The sequence below is a fragment of the Crocodylus siamensis genome, chromosome 5 (genome assembly GCF_052110815.1).
Source record: "Crocodylus siamensis isolate JL-2025a chromosome 5, ASM5211081v1, whole genome shotgun sequence".
NCBI classification, from domain to species: Eukaryota; Metazoa; Chordata; order Crocodylia; family Crocodylidae; genus Crocodylus; species Crocodylus siamensis.
In genome coordinates, this window is record NC_143399.1 from 181,560,884 (window position 1) to 181,586,547 (window position 25,664).

The following is a 25,664-nucleotide window of genomic DNA, read 5'->3' on the forward strand; positions in this document are numbered from 1 at the left end:
TAAAACACATGAAAACCTAACAGGAAGTGGAAAAGTCAAAAGTGGACATCACTACAAATGACATTTTTAATTCAAAGGACAAAAAACCCCGGACTGGTCAAGTAAGAAAAAGGTCTGTCTGTGTAATTCTTTTAAAAATAATGAAATGAATTCACTTACTTTTTGGATAAGTGTTTCTACAATTTTATATTGATCTGGCATATGTGTCACCATGTGTGTCATGTTATCATCAGATGTTCTCACAAGAGTTGGACCAAATACTATTGCAAGATTTCTTGGTTCCATCTGAGAAGTAATGAAAATAAATTTGCACCATTCATTTATAATGGAGGTATAACAATATGACCCATTAAAACAAAATACATTAAGTGAAATGCACTGACTAAATAGATTTTTTTTGTGCCACACAAAAAAAATCAATTTACTACTGTTACTTTTTGAAGCCGGTTAAAGCAATAGTATTCAAAAAGCTTTTAATAGTATTCATGCTACTATCTCAAGAAGTCTATAACATTACTTTTATAGTAAATATTTTGTACAATGGCAGAAGCTCAGAAGCCAGCCTACCATTATAACTCAGGAAAAGTCTTGCTAACCTATTCCTTTACTAAGGCTTTTCTGTGCTACACATATATTTTTTGGTTTTCTATAAAACAATCAATTCATTTAATTCAAAGCTGCATAAAAACAAACAAAAAATTCACTGCTTTCTAACAAGATAGCTAAGCATCCTCAAGGTACCCTAAGTACCAGAAAGTTTCCAAAGTATATTTTTCTCCAAACAGTTTAAACGCCAATCAAAGAGTTTCAGCTTTGAACCAAATATTTTGTATCATCTCAGGTCCTTGTTCTAAGATGCACAGAGCCATTTACTTCTGAAGTGAGCAGATATTACACAAGTCTATCATGTGCACATACTTATTTGCATCAGATAATCACTGAATCATACAAGCCTCTTGTTCTGTTATGTTGTTCTTGAACCCCATCCTCTGACAAAACCTGAGAAAGCAGCAGAGCTCTTTCCTTACTCTATCGCCATGCTTTGTGGATGCAGCTTATATTTTCTTACTTATGACATGGAATAAACTCATAATAAATAGGTGGCATAATATGGTCCACAAGAATGAGGACAAGGTTGCAAAACAAGGATTTCTCATCTCCTAATCCAAATCTTGACTCAAAATGTGTTGCCTTGCTCAAGTCATACCACCCCTCTGAAAAATGGGAACAATATCACCTTACTTAACTCCCCTCACAGTTACATCAGCAGAATTACCTAACTAAAGTTTATGGAATACTTTGAATATATAAAATGCTGCCTGTGGCCTAATTTAAAACCACCTGCCCAGGCTAACTTCAAATCTAAGCATTGTTTTTAATCACCCACAAATATCCAATGTATAATAAATAATGCATATTTAGATAGAAGGTAAACATTTCAATATTGTCTAAGAAATGCAGGGAACCTAGGGCATAGGCTCAAAAACAACTTAGATGGGAGATAAGGTTTCCAGAGTCCAAACCTCAAAGTCATATTTGATGACAGGACTTGGGTATTTTGGAAGTTTTCCTCAGAGCCCTTCATCCTGCAGGATCCCCAAGCACTATACAAAATTATTGGCTTAATCTTGCAAACTGTGGAACACTACAGTCAACTACAGCATAACATGCTACAAAACAGATAGCCAGAATTTTGTAAACACATCAAGGCAAACCCCTACTTACACACGACCTTTAATGACACCCATCTACAGACAGTAAAACAGACCTCTTCTGGTCTACAAAGAAAACTCACACTACTTTAACCGATTAAAAAAACTAAAACAATTTGGTAAAAATAGCTGAAACATCTGCATGGGCACGTTTAACTTGCTTTGCAAATGGATTACGCAAAAGTTATCAAATTAAACTAGATAGATGTGAACCAGCTATTTCTACACAGGGGTTTGAACCATTTTTAAATAAATTTAATCTAGAACTCTAATGAATTAAGTACAGGGGTGTAGGTTGTAACCACGTTGGTCTAAGGACATAGGCAGACAAGATGCTTTGGGTAAATCTGATATCTTTTATTAGCCCAGCTAAATAGTTGGAAAAATATTTCTTAGCAAGCTGTTAGGTTTAAAAACCCTTCATCAGGCTGGGGAGGCTGGGGAAGCATCTGCAGTTGGTATGCAAAAGCTAGCTAAGAAATATTTTTCCAACTATTTAGTTGGGCTAATAAACAATATCAGATTTACCTGTCTGCTGGTGAATTAAGTAGGCATATGAAGAGCTGACAAGGCCTTTGTCTGAGTCAAAAGTCTTCTCATAATGCAGGAAACTATTTATTTGCTAATCAGGGTAAAGTCAAATTGTTACGTAGGTACGGATGTGCTTATCTCTTGAAATAATGCATCCCAAGAAAATTCCCTTAAATAAGGAAGTTGAAGAGGTCTTGTATATTAAATGTTAATACCTTATTTTTTTCTGAGTTTTCTGCTACTGTCTTTAAATGTGCTGAAAGAAACTTCAGAGTTTCATAATGATGTTCAGGTAAATCGTGGATCTGAAACAAACAGAATTTTAGCATGTAGTTTAAAGCAGTGCAGTACAAAATTTGTGCTGAATTTCAAATATTTGAAACAAGATTACCAATTGTTTTAGTGTTTTTAGACGCTCTACAGGATCTTCTTTTCTGTTGGCATCTATGAAATCTGCGTATTTGTCTGTCCAAAAAAAAAAAAAAAAGGAGGGTTGGGGGAAAGGAATATGTTTCACTGTGAACAGTTTTCAGAAATCGTAAGTTACCTCATTTCACTTTTGCATAATGGAATTTAGCTATACACTATTCTACCATTTAAACAGGGACAAGAAATAAATTGTCTTATTTGCAATAAAAGAAATTTAGGATAATAGAAAAGTAGGACTCGAGGGGACCTCAGAAGGTCATGTAGTCCCACTGCCTGCTCAAAGCAGGATCATCCCAGACTAGACCAACCCAGTCAAGTATCTGTCTAACTTGCTCTTGAAAGTTTCCAAGGACACAGGTTCCTGGAATAATCTAAGAACGTTCTTCCTGAGAAAATTCTTCTTAGGTTGAATATTAAGGGAAATTTCCTAACTGTTGAGAGTTGTTAAACCCTGGAATAGGTTACCTAAAGAAGCTGTAGAATCTTCATTGTAGAAAATTTAGAGCAGGTTAGATTAATTCATTTGGAATGGTTTAGACAGAAAATCTTGCTTTGAGAGAAGGGGGTTGAACTAGATCAGGGGTAGCCACCATGTGGTACAGGTGCCACAACTGGCATAGGCAGTCTGTGTGTGTGTGGCATGTGGATTAGAAAGGGGACTGGAAGCAGAGTGGCAGATAGGATAGGGAGCAGAAACCAGAACAGCGGGTCAGGCAGGGAGCACAGGGCAGAAAACTGGGTAGGGGAAGGGGAATGGAGTGGCACTCGGGGAGGGTCCAGGGCTAATTTGTGGCAAGTCTACCAAAAAGGTTGTCCCCTTTTGGACTAGACGATCTCCAGAGGTCCCATCCAGCCTACTTTGTAGGTTCCAGATCTATGAATTCTACTAATGTGACCAGCGAAGTCATTACAATTTAATCCATCACTTCCTCAAAAATATATTTTTTAAGAATCCACTTCTTTATACAGGACCTATATATAAACTACTTAAACTTAATTTGCAGTAAACAAATTTATTCCCACAAATATGGTACCAAACTGAATTCTAGCTATGCCTCCTTTCAGTTAACACACAAAATAATGCGATTTAAAAATTCTCTAGAAACATAGATTAGCATGAGAAGTAAGAAAGAAAAATGTTAGTTTGATTTGTAAAAGGAAGGTCTAAAGTTAACAGAATACTAGCTGTATACTAATATACACACATATATATATATGAAAGCCCTACTGAGGATTATTTGACAAAAATTATAGGAGAAGCTCATAATGGAATATAACTCACCATTGGTAAAAAGAGGTTCTGGTAATTTTCTGAAGAACGATTTTAGTAAACTGCTTATCACATTCAAATCCCTCCATTTCTATATATTCAGAAGAGAGACATAGACAAAACTTATGTTTTTAGAATAATAATCCAAACACTTTCCAGGAATTCTAAATGCGAATACTATAAGCAGTAACTTACATCATCATGAACATCAATGTCTGTCACTCCTTTGTTGAGCTCTTCTTGCATACTTGAGATAGCAGCATTATTTCCTGGAACTCTGTAAATGCCTGTATATTCAAGGCCTCTTTCTTCAACAAGCTTGCAGCAGACATCAACTATTAGCGGAATATACTGGGGGGTGCAGAAATATTGCTCGTTTCAAAACGTTATTTAGACAAATACAAAGCTAAAATATTTCAACCATGGAAATTATATATAATTTATATATGCATATTCTCATACTTTATTGTTTTGAGCTGGGGGGCAGTCATCAAGTCTAACGCCGAAGGTCCCAATAGATGACGGTTTCTTCTCAAATGTTTTCCTCATAATGCTTGGAATCCCTTTTCTCCATGTTCCTTTATCCCTCGGTGGGCTCGTCTCATCTTTTTTTTGTAATTTGAAGTAAGAAACAGATATAAAGATGCTAGTTATACAATCAAAAACTGCTCTTCTTGTAAGTAATAAAACCAACGAGCACAAACATGATAGTTTTAAAGCATGTCTATACAGCAGAGATACTGAATTTCCTGTTCTTTTTTCTTACCCTCATCTGTTGTTTTGGGTTCTATTATAAAAAAAGCAGCATCCCTTCCAGATTGTTCCTAAACGTTCTGAACTATTACTCTTCACACCAAATCTTGTGTGTGTGGGGGGGAGACAGCTGAAGAGCACCTTAACATGGGGTAATGACTAAGATTTTTTCAGGTTTTTTGGTCATGCATACAGGCTTTGCCAGAGATTTAATTCCTAATTTTATTAAACGATCCCTTACTGGCACCACCTTTTATAACCTCCCTGTCAAACCAAGCCTTTGAAGTTGGGAAACAAAAAGGCCAAACACTTCATTTTTCAAACACTTCATTTCATGATTCAGTCCATTTTCACCACTCTTTCTGATCAAACTCCTTGCACAAAATCTGTAGAAAAAGTCCTGAAATCCAGGCAACCTTTTAACTTCCTTTGAAGAGGTTTGAAAACGAAGCTAAGCTGATGCAAAGAGCAAGCTTTGTAAAACTTGCCTATAAGAAATGCAACATTATCTTATTTTGTTGCTGTTCATACTATAGACCGCTGGTTTCCAACCCTGGGTTGTGACCCAAATGAAGGTTGTGTGGGCTATGCCAATGGCGCCACACAGAAAAGAGGAGCCATGCTGCATGCAGTGAACTCCCCGACTCCTGCGCCACTGCCACCACACACTGCTATCAGCAGCAGGGCGTAGGAAAAAAAGGTTGGGAACCACTGCTCTAGACTGTTACAGAGAAAGAGCCAAGACCTATCTGAGAAAGACTGGAATAAAAACTGTCAATGGTCTGAGATGCTAAAGTACCAGTCATGCTAGAAACAAAGGAATTACTAGTTCAAAGAAACTAGTTAATGCTTGTTTGCACCTGTATACTTAATTGCATATGAAGAGCTGAACTAAAGCAACACTAATGCCTCATATGCAGCCTTTCATAGTGTTAGTTATTTTTAAAATCCGTAAAGGTACAAACCTTTGGCGAGGATCTTCCTTTCAGACTCTTCCTTGGGAGAATGTGGAGTTTGGGCCCTTAGCTCCGGTTTGCTTCCCAGAAGAGTCTGTCTAAAACTCAGACTCTGGCGTGGGGTTTTGGGAGATGGCTCCGTTTTGCTACTGGAAGAACTAAAATAAGAAGGTATTTGGATGCGGAGAAGCTAAATACTAGGCAAATAATATTGCTGTCAGCATGTACATTACCTACCTCATCATTGTGCTATATTCTTTAATCCTCCGACTAATTAGGTCCCTACTAGTGACACCAATATCCTGTAAAATAAATGGAGATCTACTTTACAACCCTAATTTTGATAATATAAATTGCAAATGTTTATTTAGCATCTGTAAAATACAATTACTTAGCAGCAACATGAGATAATTTATATTGGACAATTACAGAATTTACAATTCGAGTGCAGTTAAAATATAATGATTAGTCTCAGGAACAACAAAAACACCACCAAAAAACTGAAAGTTTAAAGAAGAACTGAAGTGTAAAGTTGTAAATTAAATGCTATGATTGGAATTTTCAGAACAGTCCAGATGACTGAACCACAGAACTTCATTGTAAATTCATTTTAAAAGAAGATATCTGATTGATGTATGCTGATAATGCTCTTGATATTTTAAAGTGTTATACATACTTTAGTGCCGACTTATATGCAGAACAACAAAAGCAATCTGATAAATCTGACATGTATTTTTAACCCAGGGGTGGGCAATTATTTCAGGCGGAGGGCCACTTACTGAGTTTTGGCAAGGCATCAAGGGCCACATGACAGGCAACCAGGGGCAGATAAATATTAACTTTCTAAATTTTTTAGGGGCCCCACAGCGCAGATAGAATGGCCTAGAGGCATCTGGCCCGCAGGTCACATTTTGCCCACCCGTTTTAACCACTTAACCTAAATTCTGTTTGTAAACATACTTTCCCTGCGATAGTTATTCCAAAGCTGAGTAGTTTTGCATAGCTGCATTAAAAATAGCCATGAAAAGAATTTTCTCCATTACATGTTTGAATATACAGGAAAAACTAATAGCACAGATAAACACATACTATATATAATACATTAATATATTTCACATAACAATTTATATAAATGAACAGAGAAAATAATTATTAAAATAGCAATATTTCATGATTTAATAGTGAGAAAAATTTCTCATAAGTGCTATTGGATTGCTATGTTATAGCATAAGTCTGATGGCACAGTAGGGTAGACAATGCTGCTTCTGACATAACTATGACAGAAAACAGATTTTGATGGATATTGTACAGTGCACATTTAAAACATATTTTAGTTAACTGTATTTATAATTAACCAGTTTTAATAGGTACCATTAAGTATTATTATCAGATCATCAAGATGTTGGCTTATTATCTCAATAGGTATAGTTACTCAGCTTTCTTTAATGACACTATTTTTGCTTAATTCTCCTAATATGTATTTTGCAGAGTACAGATTTTTACTATATAAAAGCATACACATGTAAATAAATATATAAATAAAGCATATATACTTACAAATGTCTATATTATATGTCCATTACCATATTTACTCAAATACAAGACAAAGATTTTTCCCTCAATCAGTATTGCGGGGGGGGGGGGGGAAATAGAACAACTCCTCATCTTACGTTCACAAACAAAGAAACCTTATTAAATACACTGTTGATCATTAACCTGGTGCCAAAAGAGCACACATGCTTAGTAATGAAAACAAATTATGAAGTTGATTACATGCAGCCAACACTGAACATGACTATAAAATACATGGCCAACACTGGGCAAACAAACTGATGGGAACCTACCACAAATACAGATTAGCACAGCTTATCTAAAGAAAATATATAATAGTGCCCATTGTGCTCAGTTCCTCTCAGCACTGACATGTTTTCAAGTCATAGTGAGCCACTACATTGAATACATTTCAATTTCCTCTTCACTCGTGCAGCTTAGCTGCACCTTTCTATCCCCTTTTCAATATTCCTGTTTCTTCATCAGCCTTAAATGTCTGGCAAACATTACCAAACAGGGTCCCAAACAATCCACCCAGAATCTCTCTGTCACCAGCCTGCTGCATATTATTATTGTCCCTGTCCTCCATGAGGTGGAGCTGAACCAGGCTGCCCTGCACCTCATTTGCATGTTATTTTTTGGAGGATCCCAAGACTTGTGAGAAGAACACATACTTCCAAGTATGAGTAGTGGGGTTAATTAGTACATGGCTCCTCTGGTGGTGGTGGCAGTGGGGAGTGTTATCTGGAGTAAACACATATATTGAGCACTGCTGAATTGTGGGATCACCATGACTTGAAAAGCTGTTGACTCTGCTGGGTCCAGCCCAATGAATTACAGGATAAATCATGAGCCTTTTGGCTTTGGACTAATATTATACATGGGTTGTACTATATATAAGTAGGTAACAAAAGTGTTGCTTAAAAGTGAGCTTATGTTATAGGGTAACAGTACTAAAATTTGCAGCAGTTTCAAAAAGCCAAAATGCATCAATTCTGGATGAATTAAGTTTACAGATTTCTATAGTAAATTTGCCTGTATGTGTGTTTACTGCAAGGACAGTGTTTCCAAGTTGTGCCTCAGTTCTATGTGCTCCGGGAGAGCAGGATCTGACAAGGAGGACAAGGGGGATCAAGTGGCTGCAGGGGCCACTTGATCCCCCCCCAGATTTACCTTCCTTGCTATAGCAGTGGGAAGGGGAGAAATTCAAAGCAAACATCCAATAATTGAATTCTAGGCCTGGAAAATTATAAGAAATTTATAACATTATCCATATATAGAATCTAATTGGGGGCGGGGGTGGGTGTCTTACATTCAGGATCATCTTATATTTGCGTAAACACAGTTTATGTCCTATTATCCCTAAAATAACTAATAGCAAATATAAATGGAGACTAAACAGCTCATAAAATTATACACCAGATATTTTATTACTACCTCAGTATTTAAGTTGCTGTTATCTTGTATTGCCTTAATCCATGCCAACATGTTATCTCTGTCTTCAGCCTGAAACAGATACTCGCAGTCTGATGTTGTGAGCCTGAATACATTTTTTCTCTTGGTTTCACTGTATGAAATGTCAATCAAACAAGCATTGATACTGATAGGCTGTTCTTCTTCAGATGGAGTTGTTTGGTCTTTTTTATCTTTGTACAAATAAAGTGAACAACCTCGAAGAACAACATACATCTGCTTCCATGGTCGAATGCTCCCACCAACTCGCTGAAAAAATATGAACCAGTTTATGTTTGCAAGTATAAACACAAGTTTCTATTAACCAGTTAAATTGCATTCAGAACTTTCAGGAAATAAAGACTGGGATGACAAAGCAGCCAACCCCTAAGGAACAATATGCAAGGACTACATAAAAATATCACACTGATGGCTTTGAACCCAAGGAATGGGAAAATACTGGTCAATAGTCTTTGGTATCAACATACATGTTCATGCACAATTTTGTAATGCAAATGTAACAAAAGGGTCAGAAATATTAAGATATGTTTACACAAGTTAAGCAAAGAATTCTAGCCAGGCTTTCAAGTTTTTGAAGCAATGATTTCCACCCACCCTCTGAACATTTTGGCCCCAAACTTCCAGCGGGTCTGTGAGATTTATCTGACTTCAGCAACACTGCAGAAACTTACCCCAGCAGTGTATGTAAGCCATAGCTTGTCTCATTACTAGCAATGGCAAAATCTAAATTCTGCTTATAAAGGAGTAAATTATTTGCACTAAACCAGTCCAGAAACTGGAATTTATTTATAATTACTCTGAATTCAAATAAATAGAGATTAAATACTGATATACGAAGAAAAGTTTTAACTAAACAGGTCTCCTTTAGATCACAATGAACAGGTCTAAAGCAGTCACTCCATTACCTATTTTACTGCAGACAAAAAAGCTGCAAAGGAACACGCCTTTCCCATAGCTTAAACACACATGCACACACCCAGCCACCCACCCACCATCCCCTGCAACCACCTTTGAATATGTTAAACAGCATAGTACCTTTCCCTTGTCTGTGACAAGCTGTCGAAAATAGAGCCATCCTCCCTTAGAGGCATCACAAAAAACCTCTGAAGAAGAGCCTTTTCTGGATCCAGAATCTTCTGAAGACTTTTGGCTGTCTGGGGCCTATGTAAAGTTGGAGTAACATCACTTGAGTGCTCCTCTACATACATTTTTCTACATAAGTAAACATTCACACTGCTTTCCCTCTCAATTGTATAGCTTGCACTTCATCCGTGTATGACGGGTTCCACAGAGTATGCCCCAAGGTAATGTCTATCAGGCTCTGAACTGATGAATAGTGAAATCACATGCTGCTCTCTGGGCAACGTAACACATTATGTCCCTCCACCTTATATTTTTATTTGTGAGTAAGCTTTTGCCTTGGAATACATAAGGTTCTGCAGACAATAGAACAAAACCTTAGTTCAAAGACTGAATTCAAAGCTAAGGGCATTTTTAAGTGGTTGTAAAACTGGCACATAACAGTCCAATTTTACTGACCTAAAACTGAATGCCTGATCAGAAAGATGCATCTGGCATCAAATATCAAGTCAGAATGATATGATCCCCTTTATGTACTCACCTTGATCCCTTTTAGACTAGATACAACCTTAATAGATCTGTTGGGGGGGAAACAAACATAATAAACATGTTGTATACTTTTCTTAAAACAAAAAAAAAATACATGTACACACAAACACAGATTTGTTCAGGACTTACAATTTTCTTTCTTCTCTGTAATCATCCAATCCTTCGTCATAAGACTTGGATCTCTCAGTTTTCGGAGCAGGTTGGCCATCTAGCGTGCTAGGCCTGATAGATTCTGTGATTTAATCAAAATTATCAAATATTAATCAGGCTAAATCACACTATGTGTTTTGGCTAATTGAAGCAGAACAGGATTATAATTGCCACACCTATCTCCGTGGCAAAAAATTTTAAGAAAATATGTTTACTTAAAAACAAAAACTTACCATGGTCATGTGAGAGCTGACGTCGAATTAAAGGAACTGAAGATGTAGGACTGGGAGGAACTGTTGTTATAGGAGGTGCTTCAGAAGCAGATGCAGAAATAACAGCAGAAGCAGGAATGTGTGCAATATCATGGTCAATGCTAGGGCTAGTCGGCTCATCTACAAGGTAACAGGCAATAAATTAGGCATGTTAAATGCACTAATAAAAAGCTTGGACAAAACAGCATGCTGGACTTGTCTGTTCACTGGAAGACCACAGATTACTATCACAAGCATCCAGTCTGTGAGACATCAAGATTCCAATTAATGTACACTGTTAAAAAGGCAGGTTTCATTAATGGAAAGTGTTGTAATTTTTTTAAGGACAGACTAACATTTAACTGCACTTCCAGGATAAAAGTAAAGAATGCCAGAACTGATTATAAATAGGTTAAGTAGAATCAATAAAACCAGAAATGGATGTTTGCTTTTTCAAATCTTGTCCATGATTAAATAGTATGTTGATGATTAGTGTACATTTATAAACTTCTTACATACGTGAAACTGAACTCAAGAGAAATGCAATAGAGGTACTATTCTCCACATTAAAAACTGTACATGCAAACCCCAAGAAATTGGTTAAACCAGTTTTCAAAAAAAGCAGACAAAAATATTTGAAACAGTAATACTTAAAAAGACATCCAAACCCCCATTAAAAAAAATAATTAAGCTATTCTTTACACCTGAAAAGCTGCTATGGCTACCTACCAATGACCTCTTCCACTAGTTGCTCATACAAACGATTGCAGGCTGTACACGTCCAACACCTCACACTCTCAATAGCTACAAGGGTCATTATGAAATATTCCAGAAAGTTTTAAGCATTCCCAAAGTTTCCAAGATGTGTCTCACAAAATGCAAAGTTTGAAAAATCTTCCACAATTTTTCTAGAGACAACTTACAAACTTCTTCAAAGATGTACTGGAAATATTAGGAAAATACTTCTATTCCAGTACTAAAGGTAGAGAAGAAAGATGGAGAGAAGATCATGAGCATGCTGCTGAACTGTACTGTATCATTAATATGTATGTATTCTAGGTGCTGTGAATTTTAATATGCAGAGCTTCTGAAAAGCCTATTGAAATCAGTAAGCATTCACAAACAGAGGTTTATTCTTTGCTTTGTGTGAACACAACTGCATGTACTGCATTGTGCTTTTCAAACAGTCACTAACATTTCTGTTAAAAACAGTTGGAGCTCGTACCATCAATTTTTGGTAAAGCTTATATTTTTAAAACAAAAGTAGTCATTGAAATCATGACAGGTTTAGTAACTTTAAATTTGTGATCTGTCACCAAAGGTAGGCAAGTCAAAAACTGGGGGAAAACACTCTTGCATAGAAAGACAGTGGTGTCCAGTATTGGGGGGGGGGACGGGGGGGACACGACACCACACATCAGAACTTGCCAATGCAACCTAAAACTCCGGCAATGAAACACAGTTAAAAGAAAAGCACAGTTTTCTTAAAAGCTAAAATATTTATCTAAGGAATTTCAAAGTTCTACTTGTTCCACAGAAGCTATTAGAGAGAGGAATAAATAATTTCTATATTATATCTTGCAGATGGGAAAAACCCAGTAATTATATTTTCCATTTTCAGAGTGATGCTAACACCTCATGGTCCCATTTTCTCCCCTCCCCTCCACTGCTCTTTGATCATCCTTTCCAAGAGCAAAATCTATACCAATCCAAAAGCAGACCCTACATTTGGACTAATGGAACCACACACTCAAATGAAAAATTCCAACATTTTCATTAACTGATTGTTAAAAACAATTGAAAATATTAATTTTATAGCTGTTTTGAAGTCACAGACTTCACATCAGAATGTTTATAATTCCTACTCTACTTCTAGGCAAAAGGAAGGAAGAGAGAACAAGAAGGAAAGTACAGTGCCGAACACAATGGCCCCTGATTGGTACTTCTTGATGCCATCACACATCACAATATATATATAGATGCCTCTTACACTGGGCGGGGGAAGGGGGGAGGAGGAAGAGGCTTGTATATTAGCTCCCCTTTGTTGTGATGGTGCTTTAACACTTTTTAGTTGAGTTTTGCAGGATGGGAAATGCATGAAAAAAAGAGAGAAACAATAACATTTTACAGATTACGAGCAATCTTGTAACGTGCTCAAAATCCTCAGAAAATTATGTACTACCATACCCTGTAAATTGAGAGTAACAGGAGCTGCAAAACAACAGAAAGAAAAGAAATGGATCAAGATCATGGTGTGTATTGTGACTTTTGGTGGTAAAGGACACAGCTACAGTATAACTGCCTTGAAAAGAATCACAAAAATGGATAGAAAAGTTCTATACAGGGGACAGCCCATTCTCTATTAAAGAAATTGGAAAGGCTACTGATGTCTTCAATATTGCCGCATCAGGATCTGAAAAAAATGTCCACCTTAAGGACAGGAGAAAATATTTATTCTTCTTGCAGAAATGATCATATCTCATTCAAATATGAGGGAGGGCATGTTGAAGATTTTAACGTAAAAAATGAATTTCATTTTTAAATGTATAGAAAACAGGAAAGAGTGCTATGTGAACTGTTTCTCTCCTTATAAAAAATATGTAGATGCGTCACATTTATTACAAACATCTAATCAAAATTTCCTTCCGATTTGTAGTCTAGAGCTAAAAATGCCAGCACTTACTCAGGTAAAGTCTGTATTGTCCACTGATTTTTTTCTTTAAGATGCACATATAAATGAACTCTTTATTTTTAGATATGCACAGTATTTAGGAAACCTCACTTGTGACAAACTGTAAGGCTCTAATTACTTTAGGGGGTCAGACTAGATGATCTGTTCAGGTCCCTTCTGACCCTAGAAACTATGAAACTATCATTTTTTGAAGTTTGCCCCCAAGGCAAGTATTTTTAGAGCCAATCGCTATCAAAGTCTTCCTGTTGTTATGAAGCTGTTAGGTAATAATCTGTTTTCTCCCTGCCTTCTGCCATTTTTGTTTTAAACTACGTTAAGCAACAATCTAGCTTATTGCTTTAAAACAAGCTTGATTTAACCCCTCACACACTAATTTAGATTAAAAGAATGTACAGTAGAAAAGAAGTTTCATACATAAGTCATTATCGATAGTCTGGTTGCTGCTAAATGATTTATAGATTTGCATTGCTGCTGAAGAATTACCAAGCTGGGGACAAAAAGAACAATATGCCCAAAAGATTTTTTTTTTTAAATAACTGATAAAGTTCAGTGTTTTTCTACTTGCTTGTTTATAAGAACATTTTTTTTAAGACTTGAAATCATCACCACCATGAAACATATTCTTCTGTCCTCCCCTTCAAATTACTCACTAAAAAGATCATATCTGGAACTTGAGTCACCGTGGGTCACAACCCCAAACGGGGTCATAACCTCAGCAGATGGGGTCACAATAAACAGGGATCTGGTTTTTCCAGAATGAGAAAAATGCAGTTAAATGTGGGATTCCCTTTGTAGGCTGGCAGACTTCCAGCCTGCAAGGGGCTGCTTGGGAGTAGGGGAGGGCGATCAGAGGCACAGGGTGCCATATGCACATGCATGCATACATGCATGTGTAAGCCAAGCAGCAATGAGAGGAGAGTAGCTCCTGCAGCTCCCTCCAGGTAAGTCTATGGAGGTGGAGGAGGGGGCACAGGTGATACATTGGGAGAGCGGGGGAGGAGCACAGGCAACGTAGGGGAGGAGCGCAGGCAACACAGTGGAGAGTGGGGGGGGGAAGGCAGTCTAGGGACATGTGGGCTGGGGGGGGGCTGCCCCCCAAGATTTCTGCACCTACAGCAGGGTTAAACCAGCGCTAGGCAGGAGCCACCTCTGTGGCCCAGCAGGCACCTGGTGCAGAAGGGAGCACTGCACACCATGGCCAAGGTGAGGCATGGCAGCAGCAGCAGCAGGAGTTGTGCCCTCCACTGCCACTAGGTGGGAAGGGGGCATATCCTGGCAAATATGGTGGCATGGTGCTCCCTCTCATGATGGGCACTGCCCACTCCACCATGGAGCCTGAGGGGAGGGCAGCAGGGTGGGGAGCTCTGAGCCTGCAGCCCACACCCCCCTCCCCCCCAACATGAGCAGTGCTCCAGCCATGTTGCCCATAGGGGAGTTGGGCTCCATGCTCTGTTCTGGCTGCAGCAGCTGCTACCTCCCACAGACAGGAGCTGGGGGAGGGCAGGGCAGGGGGCTGCAGGTTGGTAGTGAGGGGCCATGCTGAGGAAAAGTTTGGGAAGCAGTGACTTAGGATGTGGGCAAGCCTTCCAATGACCTGGTAAAAGGTAAGCAGTTCAGTTTCAGTGGTGGGAAACTGCACCAAGAGAATTTTGTATGAGCGCTGTTTGCCCGGCTACCTGCTCTGCAAGCAGACAGACTGCATTGCTGACGGCCTAGGAAGTACCAGAGCACACATCTTAGGAGGCTCTGAGAGTCTGCCTGGAGACAGATGACAGCACTGTAGGACACAGGTCAGGGCTGACTGGCTGGCCCACATCCCTCTTCCCCAAAATACCTCCTTCCTGTTTCCCTCCCAGCTGTCAGGCATTCAGACAGCCGACCCCAAGCAGGTATACTGTCTTTCCAAAATGATCAGTTTCCCATCCAGCCCCCAATTGATCCTTAGCCCTGGGTACTGCTGATGGACCCAGTTCCACCATAGGTCAGTCAGTCTGCCTGGGGTCAGATTCTGCTGGGTTGGGGTCATGTGCCTGGCCTGGGGAAGAGCTGGGAAGCATTACCACCTGTTCCCCACTCCTCCTAGACTAGTCCTAGGGAAGAGTGGAGCAGCAGGACAAAGCTCCTGCTTGCTCCTTACAACAATGACTCTGATCTGGGATCTCAGTTTCTGGCCCCAGGCTTTAAATGCCACCCCTAACATCCCGCTGAGCAGCAGGGGAAGCATTATAATCCTAGGAGCTAGTGTGGAGGTTGTCAAGTCTACAGCCCAGGGGCAGGGCTTTACAGAGAGGAGTCTGCTCTTTGACTCAACTGGAGGACCTGAGTCCAGCTGTCACAGGATGGGGGCCAAGGGGAAGAACAGCAATGCAGACTGGGATGCCAGAGGTCAGCTGTGGAGCTTCTATTGCTTAGGTAAGTGCACAAGCTTACAAGTTAAACCAGGGGCTGGCGAAGTCCAGCCTATGGCAGACTCAAAAGCCCCTGCCCATGTCTCCGTGGCCAGTAACCATGGATACCTCAGAAGCAGTGAAGTCATGACAGCATGGGGCCAGGGTTTCCATGGAGACTGGCCCCAGTAGTGCTAGCAGGGCAGGCGGCTAGGTAAGGAGTTGCTCCAGGGCTAGGGGCTGGGATTATACCATGGTGACAGGACAGGCCAGAGCTGGGGCAGAGCTATGACCCCACTGCCGACACGCCCCAGGCAAGGGCATGCAGGCAGTGGATTGCAGATCTGCCTCTGCTCTGGCCTGTGTTGTCACTGCAGTAGAATCCCAATCCTAGCTCTGGAGCTGCTCCCTACCCAGCTGTGTGCCCTGCCAGTGCTGCTAGGACCAGTCTCCATTGAAACCCTGGCCCCCTGCTGTCATGGCCCCACCGCTCCTAGGGCCTCTATGGAAACCTGCAGCAGCAACATGGATAAGAGCTGTTGAGAAGTGGAGTCCAGCCACCAGCCAGATCTGCCATTTTGCCCATGCTGAGTTAAACCCATCTAACCCTATTATACTAGACTTAAACCTTGTGGGACAAGGTATAAATTTCAACTGGGTGCACCATTGACAGAAATGTAACACTTGTCCGCTCTCTCTGCTATCTGGAAACCTGGCCGGGAGTAGAGGGAGGCAGTCAGGCTAACTACTGATGCCCTCTTGGATTAGGTATCCATTATAGGTACTCATTCCCAGGGAATCAAGGTGCCAGATGAATCAGAATTGGAAACAGATACAAGGGAAGATTTCCCCTACAGAAGCTGGAGAAAAAGGGTGTGGCTCCTAATGTCCAGAACAGAGGGGAGACAACTCCTCTCCTCAGGCTCTTAATTTTCCCGAGGTCAAATAGTAGTCTATGCAACAGTACATACCACTTGTGATAGCGTCCTTCCACAAGGTGGAAGTAACAAGGGAGGGATAATGAACTGCCCTGTGCAAGGTACTGTCAGTAGTTCACATAAGAGTTAAAGTTGTGAACCACCTGAAACAGTACCCTTTGTGTGTTGCCTTTCTTCTCAAACAACCAGGATAACTGCCTTCCATGTTTGCTATCAGGTTTAGTGGTGAACAGCTCTCTGCATAGCCTCTGGAAGCATGCACACCAATAACAATACAACGGAAGCGCTGTGAAATGTCCAAAGCAAATAAAATGGAGCAAAAAAGTCTCTTCCCTCCTGCAGTTATAACAACAGAAATGGGATTTCCAACTGACAGTATATCTTTCTTGAGCACCTAAAATTAACAGGTCGTCGCTACCGGAAGCACTGATTATAATTTGTTTTAATCCCTTGCTTAGGAAGGTAAAAAAGGATACGACTAAAATCTGTTCCTCGTCACTATCTGTCAAGTGACATAACTGGCAGATTAATGTAAAATGAAAGCTAGCCTGCCATGATATGACAAAGTATCAGGTGAAAAGAAACATGTACTTGTTAAACATGACTCAACAAGAAACACAATAAGTACATTTGATTTTTAAAATATGTGCACTCAAGCCTTGAAGTGTAAAGGAAGCATGCCCCACTTAAAATCCTGTAATATATATGGTTAATATAATTTAAACAATATTTTCATAATTTTCAAAGGCCAGAACAATTACACATTTCCAAATTCAATAAACTGACTCATTAGATGACTAGTCCTCTTGACTATTTGCATTACAGTAATGTCTAGAAGTTCAACTGAGATCAGGGATTTTTCATGCTCTGTACTGTACATATACAAAATGAGCAACAGTGCTTCCAAAAAGGCATTCACCCCAGGTTAACTTTACAAGCCAAGGAGTCTCATTACTTTCCTTGGACTAGACTAGAGGTGCTCAACCCCTGGCTTAAGGGCCATATCCAGCCCATGAAACTCTGTCATCTAGCCTCTTGGGCCTCCTACTGGTCAGAAATTTGGCAGGGGCTAGTGGCAGCAGCAATTGCTGCTCCCCTGCTGCCAAATTTCTGAAGCCATGGCGAGCTCTGTGGTCTGGATAACATGGTCCTGGACACTGTATCAGGCACAGGACACAGTGGAGGCAGCAGGGCCTGATCCTAGCGAGTGGGACTAGACTGAGACAGTGTAGGGCCTGACCCCAGCATGCTGGGTGCGCAAAGGCAGTGTGGGGCCTGATCCTGATGCAACAGACGGGGCAGAGGCACTGCAGCCCAATCCCAGCATGCTGGACTGAGCAGAGTTGGCATAGGCCTGATTGGGACACACGGGGCGCAATCTAGCAGTGAACCAATCCCACGCCATTCATCCAGCCCACAGATCATCACTGAACTACAAATCAAACATGCAAGGCTGGTGCCAAAACAGATGAGATGAAGGAAATATCCCTACATTATAGCTAGGGAACTGATGTAGAAAGATTAAGTAACTTCCCCATGACTAGGCTGGGAACTAAACCCAAGGCTCTATAACCTACTCAAATATTGCAAAATTGGGCAACCTCTGTGAAATCCATTGGAACACACACACACACACACACACACACCCCCTTACTCAAAATAAAATGCTGGCTCCCTAGTGGAAGCCAGCAGTCCTCTAGCACAGTCTGACTGCCACTCCACACTTCGCTGTTGATTAGATGAGAGGGCTGCCTGTTGTGCAGCCCACCCCCCTCCACAAACCACTAGTGAGGGGCAGGACCACATGACAGACAGCCCTTTCAGCTCTCAGGGGGCAGAGGCTGTGTGATGGACAGCCCTCTCCACCAATCAGTGCCAGGGGGTGGGGCCACTGAACCCTTGGCCAGAGGTGTGGAGAAGCCATATGAGCCCACAAAAATGGCAACCAGCTATAAAACCTGCCCTGCCGCCTCCTCAAGTTAGGTAGACCCCTATTTATAAGACTTTGAAACTCATTTCCTTAAATTGTGAAAAGTTCTTAAAACTCAAATAAGGTTTTATTCATAAATGACTACAATGCATCTAGGCTGGCACAGGGGAACACAGTGGAGAAAGGCTGCCATTACTGGTAGCCTTCACAGACACAGCCATTCAGGCAGAAGTAGACAGCTACCAATACCTCACGTGCTAGAAAAACTAGATATTTACACAGCCATGTTAGTCTGCAAAAGGAAGGGTAGAAAAAATAGGCCAAAATGAGGAGACAGTCATAGGGTATTCATCTTTTCAGACGGTATGCCAAGATCAGCTCAACTTCTGAAGATACAGACATACATACCACCTCCAAACATTTCTTTTGGATGAATACCCTACCACAATCACAGCATGACTCTTGTTGATGGTTCATTTATTTGTTTCTTCTTGGAGTAATTTTGTTCTATATTAATCCTAACTTCTATTAGGGAAAAAAGGATAAGTCTCTGGTCTTCTGACAGAAGAAGCTTTGAGCCTTTAATGCTTATGCTTTTAAGTACACCTTTATTATTTTAACATTTATTCAATATTTTGACCAATTTCATAATTTTTATGGAAATCAATGTTGTGGTCCGATTCATGATCTTTAAATACGTGGAGTTAGCAGTACTGAAAATAACATCTCAGTGTCACAAAAACATGAGCTAGGGGTTGTATTATTTCATAAAAGTATTATGGAATATGTTACTGTTATTCCAAATCAATGTTATAAACATTTAAAAGATAATGTAAACATGAGATCATACTCTAATCAGTGTGCAATTTATACCAGGCTCATTTATTATCTGATTTAAAGCTTGAAATCATGCAGTTACCTTCTGCAAAACTTAATTAAATCATAATAAAATACTTGTATGCCTGGACCTTTAAAAGCATTTAATTTGGTGTATATGCTGAGAATTACTTGAGAACAAACATAGCACAAGGTGTAATTAAATTCACACACAAGTCCATAAAATTATACACATTTGAGGGGGGAAATTCAGTTTCCTAATTTTATTTCATAGGCTTTATGAAATTCACTTCTGATTTTTGGGCGTTATTTTAAGATGTACAAACAGTAATCCATACACAAGTCAGCATTGTAATTTTGGTTACACAACCTTGTGGATTTACAATGCTGAACTAGCTTTTTTGGAGGGAGTGGTAGTAATCTGTTGGAAGCTAAAGAAGGTGAGCAATATAACCTGTTTGCAGAAACTCAAGTCCTTAATAAAAAAAGATGTTTTCACTGGTGAGGTAATAATTCAGCCATAGAAGGCCTGAAACAGTGGGATAGCATCAACTTGTATCACTCCCTTTCAATCACTGACAAAGGGCAGGGATTATATTCTACCTATTACAAACTAAATGCTTAAATTCACAGTTTTTTCTCACCTATTTCTTCACTATTCAGTATAAATAGTTCCAACAGGGAAAAAAAAACAACCCCAAAACATGACAGCTTTGCTTTTTTGGGTCTAGATTAAAAGATTAATCTTCAAATCAGGGGATAGTTTATGCATTTCTGATTTGATTTGTCTACACCGTGCAACTCTACCCCTGCCCTCAGAAAGATCAGAATGAACATAAAGCACTGAGGCATATTTAAGAAAAGCTTCCATATTTTTTTCAAATATTTGGTCTTGGTCAGAAAACTAGTAAGTACACACTTCTAGAAAGAAACTTCTTTTCCTGTCACCGGATAAATTAACTCCAGGGAATCTTCTTTTCTTAGAAGTACTGAGTAGCATACTACTGCAGCCTCATTCCTTCTAACTAAAAAAAAATCCTATGTAGGCAACGTTATCACACACAGGTGATAACTTTCATACAAATTATCTAAATATAAAAATGTATGGTAGTTACTTTGTCATCTTACAGAAGAGTAAGTAAAGTACATAAAGATACCATGAAAAATTGTGCTCAGAGAGCTTCAAGTATCAGCTGGGCCAACGTCTCTAAATTCAAGACACGATTGTGAAAATGGATCCATGTGGCACATTCTGTTAAGATTTGTCGTCTCCCAGTATTTCATATTTTTAAAGCAATTGACAAATATTAAGGGAAAAAAATAGATTAACTTTTTAAAGCTTTCAATATTTGGCAGCTTTCTAAGAAATGACATACTACCACATATCCATTCACAAAACAATCATCTGGAAAATTAGCATTATAATTTATTAAATCAATAAGCAAACTGATACACACAGTGTGTGTGCAATGCACATGTGCATGCATGCACAAAGAAATAAATAATCAATAAATCAGCTACAGAAACACATCACTAGTAAGAACTTGGTCCATCCTATCTAGTCGATGCTGTTGCAGGCAAATCATAAAATCCCTTTAAAAAAAAAAAATGATCGAGCTATCTCCCAAAACTAGAAAAGCTTTTTTGCTCTTACTACTTTTGCTGAAAAGTCTTCCAAAAGGATGACCTTTAAGGATGAGCCTCATCTACTTTCAGATGCTTTAAGTAAGCCCTCTAAGGAGACCAGCCTGGCTAGACAGCAATCTCTTCAAGGATTGCTTGAAACTCAAAAAGAAATCCTACAAAAACTGGAAGCCTGGTCATAGTATTAGGGAAGAGGACAAAAGTATTGCATGGGCATGCAGAGATCAAATTAGAAAGACCAAGACTCAATTTAAGATGCAGCTGGCAAGGAATACAAGGCAATAAACAGGAATTCTAGAGGTATGTCAAAAGTAAGAGGAAGACCAGTATTCCATAGGTGCCTTACAGAATGCAGAAGGCAATCTGGTTGCACATGATGTAGAGAAAGCTGAACTATTTAATGCCTTCTTTATTTCAGATCTCACACACAGGGGCAAGTACCAGCTGACAAGTAGGTTGTGCAAAGCGGCTAGTATTCACTTTGGATTCAGCCGATTCGGAGGATTCAACTGATTTGGTGATTCGGGGAGCAGCGGGGGACAGCAGCGATTACTCCCACCCAGCAGCATCTGATGAGTCCAGGCTTTCTGTTTTAAGTACTGGGAGCTGGGTCAGGCAGGAGTCAAGGGGCTGAGGGAGCAGGCAGGAGATGGGGGCTGGCAGGGGTCCCCCCATAGTCCCCTCCCCCAGTCCCTGCCCCGCCACCACCTACTTACCAACTCCAAGTCCAGCTCCAGCTTGCAGTGAGCAGGGACTGCCCAAATTAAACCTCTCTGAATCTTTTCCGAAAATTAGGAGAGCTTTTGCATCAATCCAGACCTTTTTACTGGTCCCCTCGAGCAATTCGGATTTGGAGATTTGGCCACCAAATCAGGCTGAATCTCCTCCGAATCGAATCATCACCCGAAGCTTCATACAGCCCTAATGACAAGTGCAGTGGTCAGCAGAGATAGGCAGTGAGAGAAGATTAAGGATTACTTAGAGAAACTAAATGTTTGCAAGTTGGTGGGGCCAAATAACATGCACCCGAGGGTACTGAAGGAAACAGCTGACGTAATTTTGGAGCCACTGGCTGTCTTTTTGAGAACTCATGGAGGTTGAGTGAGGTTGCTGCTGACAGGAAAAGAGCAAATATAGTGCCCATCTTAGATGGGGAAGGAGGAGAATCCTGAGAGCTACAGACCAGTCAGCCCGTCCTTGCTATCTGAAAAGATCATGGAGTAGGTCCTCAAGGAATTCACTGTGAAACACCTAGAGGAGAATAAGGTGATCAGGAACAAATCAGCATGAATTCACGAAGGTGGACAGGAAGTTACTGGGTTCAGACTAGCTCAATAAGGTGCTTGTCCAGTGTCATTTTGAATACCTCCAAGGATGGTGACTGCACCACCTCTGCTGGAAGTGTGTTTCAGATTCTGGTGACCCTTTCAGAGAAAAAGTTTTTTCTTATGTCCAGCCTGAATTTATCTTCTATTAAGCTTATGCCCATTGGTCATCGTCCTCTCAAGGTGCCTTCCTGAAGAGTTGCTCCCCTAGATCTTGATGCTCACCCCTGACATACTTGTAGGCAGCTATTAATTCACCTCTCAGCCTTCTCTTACTCAGACTGCACAGGCCTAGTTCCTGGAGTTTTTCCTCATAGGGCCTATCCTCCATGCATCTAATCATACAGGTGGCTCTTTTCTGTACCCTCTCAAACTTATCCACATCCTTCTTGAAGTACGGTGCCCAGAACTGCACACAGTATTCCAGCTGTGGTCTTACCAACGCTGAACAGGGAGTGAGGAGCACCTCCCTGGATCTACTGGTAACACGAGCTGATGTACACCAGAGTTCTGTTTGCTCTTCTCATCACACTCATGGCTCACGTTCATCTTCCAGTCTATCATGACCCCCAGGTCCTGTTCAGATGCTGCGTCAACCAGTGGACCACCACCCACTGTGTAGTTATTGTGAAGGTTCTTCTTACCTGGATGAAGAACTCTGCACGTGACCCTGTTAAACCTCATCTGATTCCGTTCAGTCCATAAAGCCAGCCTGTCAAGATCGTTCTGGATCTTTACCCTATCCTCTGATGTTCCTGCATTTCTCTGCAGCTTGGTATCATCTGCTAATTTAATCACTGAACTTTCCACCCCCTCACCCAAGTCATTAATAAATATGTTAAAGAGCACAGGTCCAAGCACTGATCCCTGGGTGATACCACTAGAGATGACCCTCCAGGATAAGGCCATCCCATCAATTACAACTCTCTGGGATTGGCCTCTAAGATAGTTGTCCACCCACCTCACTGTAGACTGGTCCAGCCCAGTACCCTCCAGTTTGGTTGACAGAATCCTGTTGGAAACAGAATCAAAGGCTTTACTGAAGTCCAAGTAAATTACATCAACCTTGTGTCCTTCAGCCAGATGTTTAGTTATCTGGTTGTAGAAGGACACCAGGTTTGTCAGGCATGATCTACCCTTGGCAAAGCTGTGCTGGTTGCTTCTTAACACCCTAACAGTTACTAGCTTCTAACTGACAGCCTCCTTAACAAATTTTTCAAAAATTTTACCTAGGACCGAAGTCAGGCAGACCCGCCTGTAGTTTGCAGGGTCATCTCTCTTTTCTTTCTTGAAGATGGGCACCACATTGGCCCTCTTCCAGTCAGGGACCACTCCAGAGCTCCATGACTGTTCAAACAACTTTGCCAGTAATGCTGCTATAAGCTCAGCCAGTTCTTTCAGGACTCTCAGATGCAGGTCATCTGCAGACCTGAAAATGTCCAAGTGTTGCAGGAGATCCCTCGCCTGTTTGGGACTGATTTCATGTAGTCTGTTGTCTTCCCCATATGCCCTGCGTCTCTGGCCAGGGGAACAGCCCCCATTTGATTTAAGGAATACTGATGTGAAGTAGGTATTTAGGAGTTCTGCCTTTTCACAGGAATGAACTGCGGGCTGCCCCAAAATATTCAGTAGGGGTCCCACTGTGGAGATCAATTTTTTCTTGCTCCCTATGTATCTATAGAAGGACTTTTTGTTGTCCTTTATTCCAGTTGCCAGTTTGATCTCTGTGCCTACCTTAGTTTTTCATGTCTCATTCTCTGCAAGCCTTGGCAATATGGTTGTATTCCTCTCTGGTTGCTGAACCATTCTACCATTGCTTGTATGCTCCTCCTTCCTTTTTCAGTAGTTCAACAGTCCTTTGTAAGCCAAGCCAAGCAGGTCTCTTGGCTCCTCTCCTGCTTTTTTTGTCCATGTGGGGATGGTCTGTTTTTGGGCAGTGAGAATTGTCTCCTTAAGGAAGCACCACTGTTCCTGAACTCCCAAATCGTCCAGTTACTAATCGCAGAGGGCCTCTCCAACTAGCCTCTTGAGTTTGCCAGAGGAGATTCAGCAAGGACACAAAGTCCTGCGCTTGGAACCTGAGACACAAATACAGACTGGGGAATAACTGGCTAGGGTACAGCACTGTAGAGAAGGATCTTGGGGTTACAGTGGGTCATCAACTGGATATGAACCAATCGTGTGCACTTGTTTCAAAAAGTCAGCTATTAAGGAGTGTCACTTGCAAATCAAGGTAAGTAGTTCTTCTGCTCTATTTGGCACTGGTGAGGCCTCACCTGAACTACTGTGTCCAGTTTTGGGCCCCACTCTTTAAGGGCATGGACAGCTTGGAAAGAGGCCAAAAAAGGGCAACCAATATGATCAGGGGCCTTTGGAGTTAAGACTTATGGTCAACGCTGAAAGAACTAGGATTATTTAGCCTAGAGGTGACTGAGGGGGAATTTGATAACTGTCTTCAAATACCTAAAGGATGATTTAGGGAGGATGAAGATGGCTTTTTCAGTAGTTTTAAGGGACAGGACTAGAAGCAATAGCCTTAAACTGCTACAGGGAAAAGTTAGGTTGGAAATTAGGAGGAGCTTCCTGACTATGAGGGCAGCTAGGCATTGGAACAGACTACTTAGAGAACCTTGGAAACTTTCAGAAGTAAGTTAGACAAACACTTGGCAGTTTAGTCAGGAATGATCCTTCCTTGAGCAGGGGGCAGAACTAGATGACCATATGAGGTTCCTTTCAGTCCTATTTTTTTATGATCTATGATGGTGTGTATATTTAGTCTAGTGTTATAGTAACAGTAAATAGATGGATATATGTGAAAAAACTATGTATGGATGCCATCTAGCTATGAAGGTTTAATTATATTTCCAAGTTGTATAAAAGAAATTATGATCCATGTGATAGACTTCAGGGCATATCTATTTCTGGCTAAGTACCACTTGATGGCTTGTGAGAGTATAACTTCTTTAAATTATAGTGACATGCCATGGATCTTGTATATATTAATTTAATTGTGAAATGTATCCATTGCTAAACAAACAACAACATTCAAAATCTGTTTTCAGTTAGATCTTCACTCTGCTAAACATTTTGGACTATTGATTTTAAATTTGAAGTTTTAATTATAAATATGTTTTGAGCTACAGAAGCACAAATTGAAGTTTTAAAATATTAACTTGTAATTTGTGTCCATGCTGCTGTATTTTAAA

At 40.3% G+C, this 25,664-nt stretch overlaps 1 protein-coding gene across 6 annotated transcripts in view; it reads right to left on the reverse strand.

Annotated features, from left to right (window-relative positions):
- The window catches only part of ARHGAP21 (Rho GTPase activating protein 21), a 163,804-nt gene that overhangs the window by 9,336 nt on the left and 128,804 nt on the right, over positions 1 to 25,664 (reverse strand). For 4 of the 6 annotated variants that reach the window (XM_090047362.1, XM_090047364.1, XM_090047363.1 and 1 more), the window contains 13 exons: positions 10,688 to 10,846; positions 10,434 to 10,536; positions 10,297 to 10,333; positions 9,711 to 9,836; positions 8,637 to 8,924; positions 5,889 to 5,953; positions 5,661 to 5,809; positions 4,405 to 4,547; positions 4,138 to 4,293; positions 3,955 to 4,033; positions 2,635 to 2,708; positions 2,459 to 2,548; positions 160 to 285 (listed from right to left, as the gene is read on the reverse strand). In XM_090047362.1, coding sequence (XP_089903488.1) covers positions 160 to 285; positions 2,459 to 2,548; positions 2,635 to 2,708; positions 3,955 to 4,033; positions 4,138 to 4,293; positions 4,405 to 4,547; positions 5,661 to 5,809; positions 5,889 to 5,953; positions 8,637 to 8,924; positions 9,711 to 9,836; positions 10,297 to 10,333; positions 10,434 to 10,536; positions 10,688 to 10,846 — 1,595 coding nt within the window. The remainder of the gene's footprint in view (positions 1 to 159; positions 286 to 2,458; positions 2,549 to 2,634; positions 2,709 to 3,954; positions 4,034 to 4,137; positions 4,294 to 4,404; positions 4,548 to 5,660; positions 5,810 to 5,888; positions 5,954 to 8,636; positions 8,925 to 9,710; positions 9,837 to 10,296; positions 10,334 to 10,433; positions 10,537 to 10,687; positions 10,847 to 25,664) is intronic. The other 2 variants (XM_090047365.1, XM_090047360.1) reach the window with 1 other exon arrangement.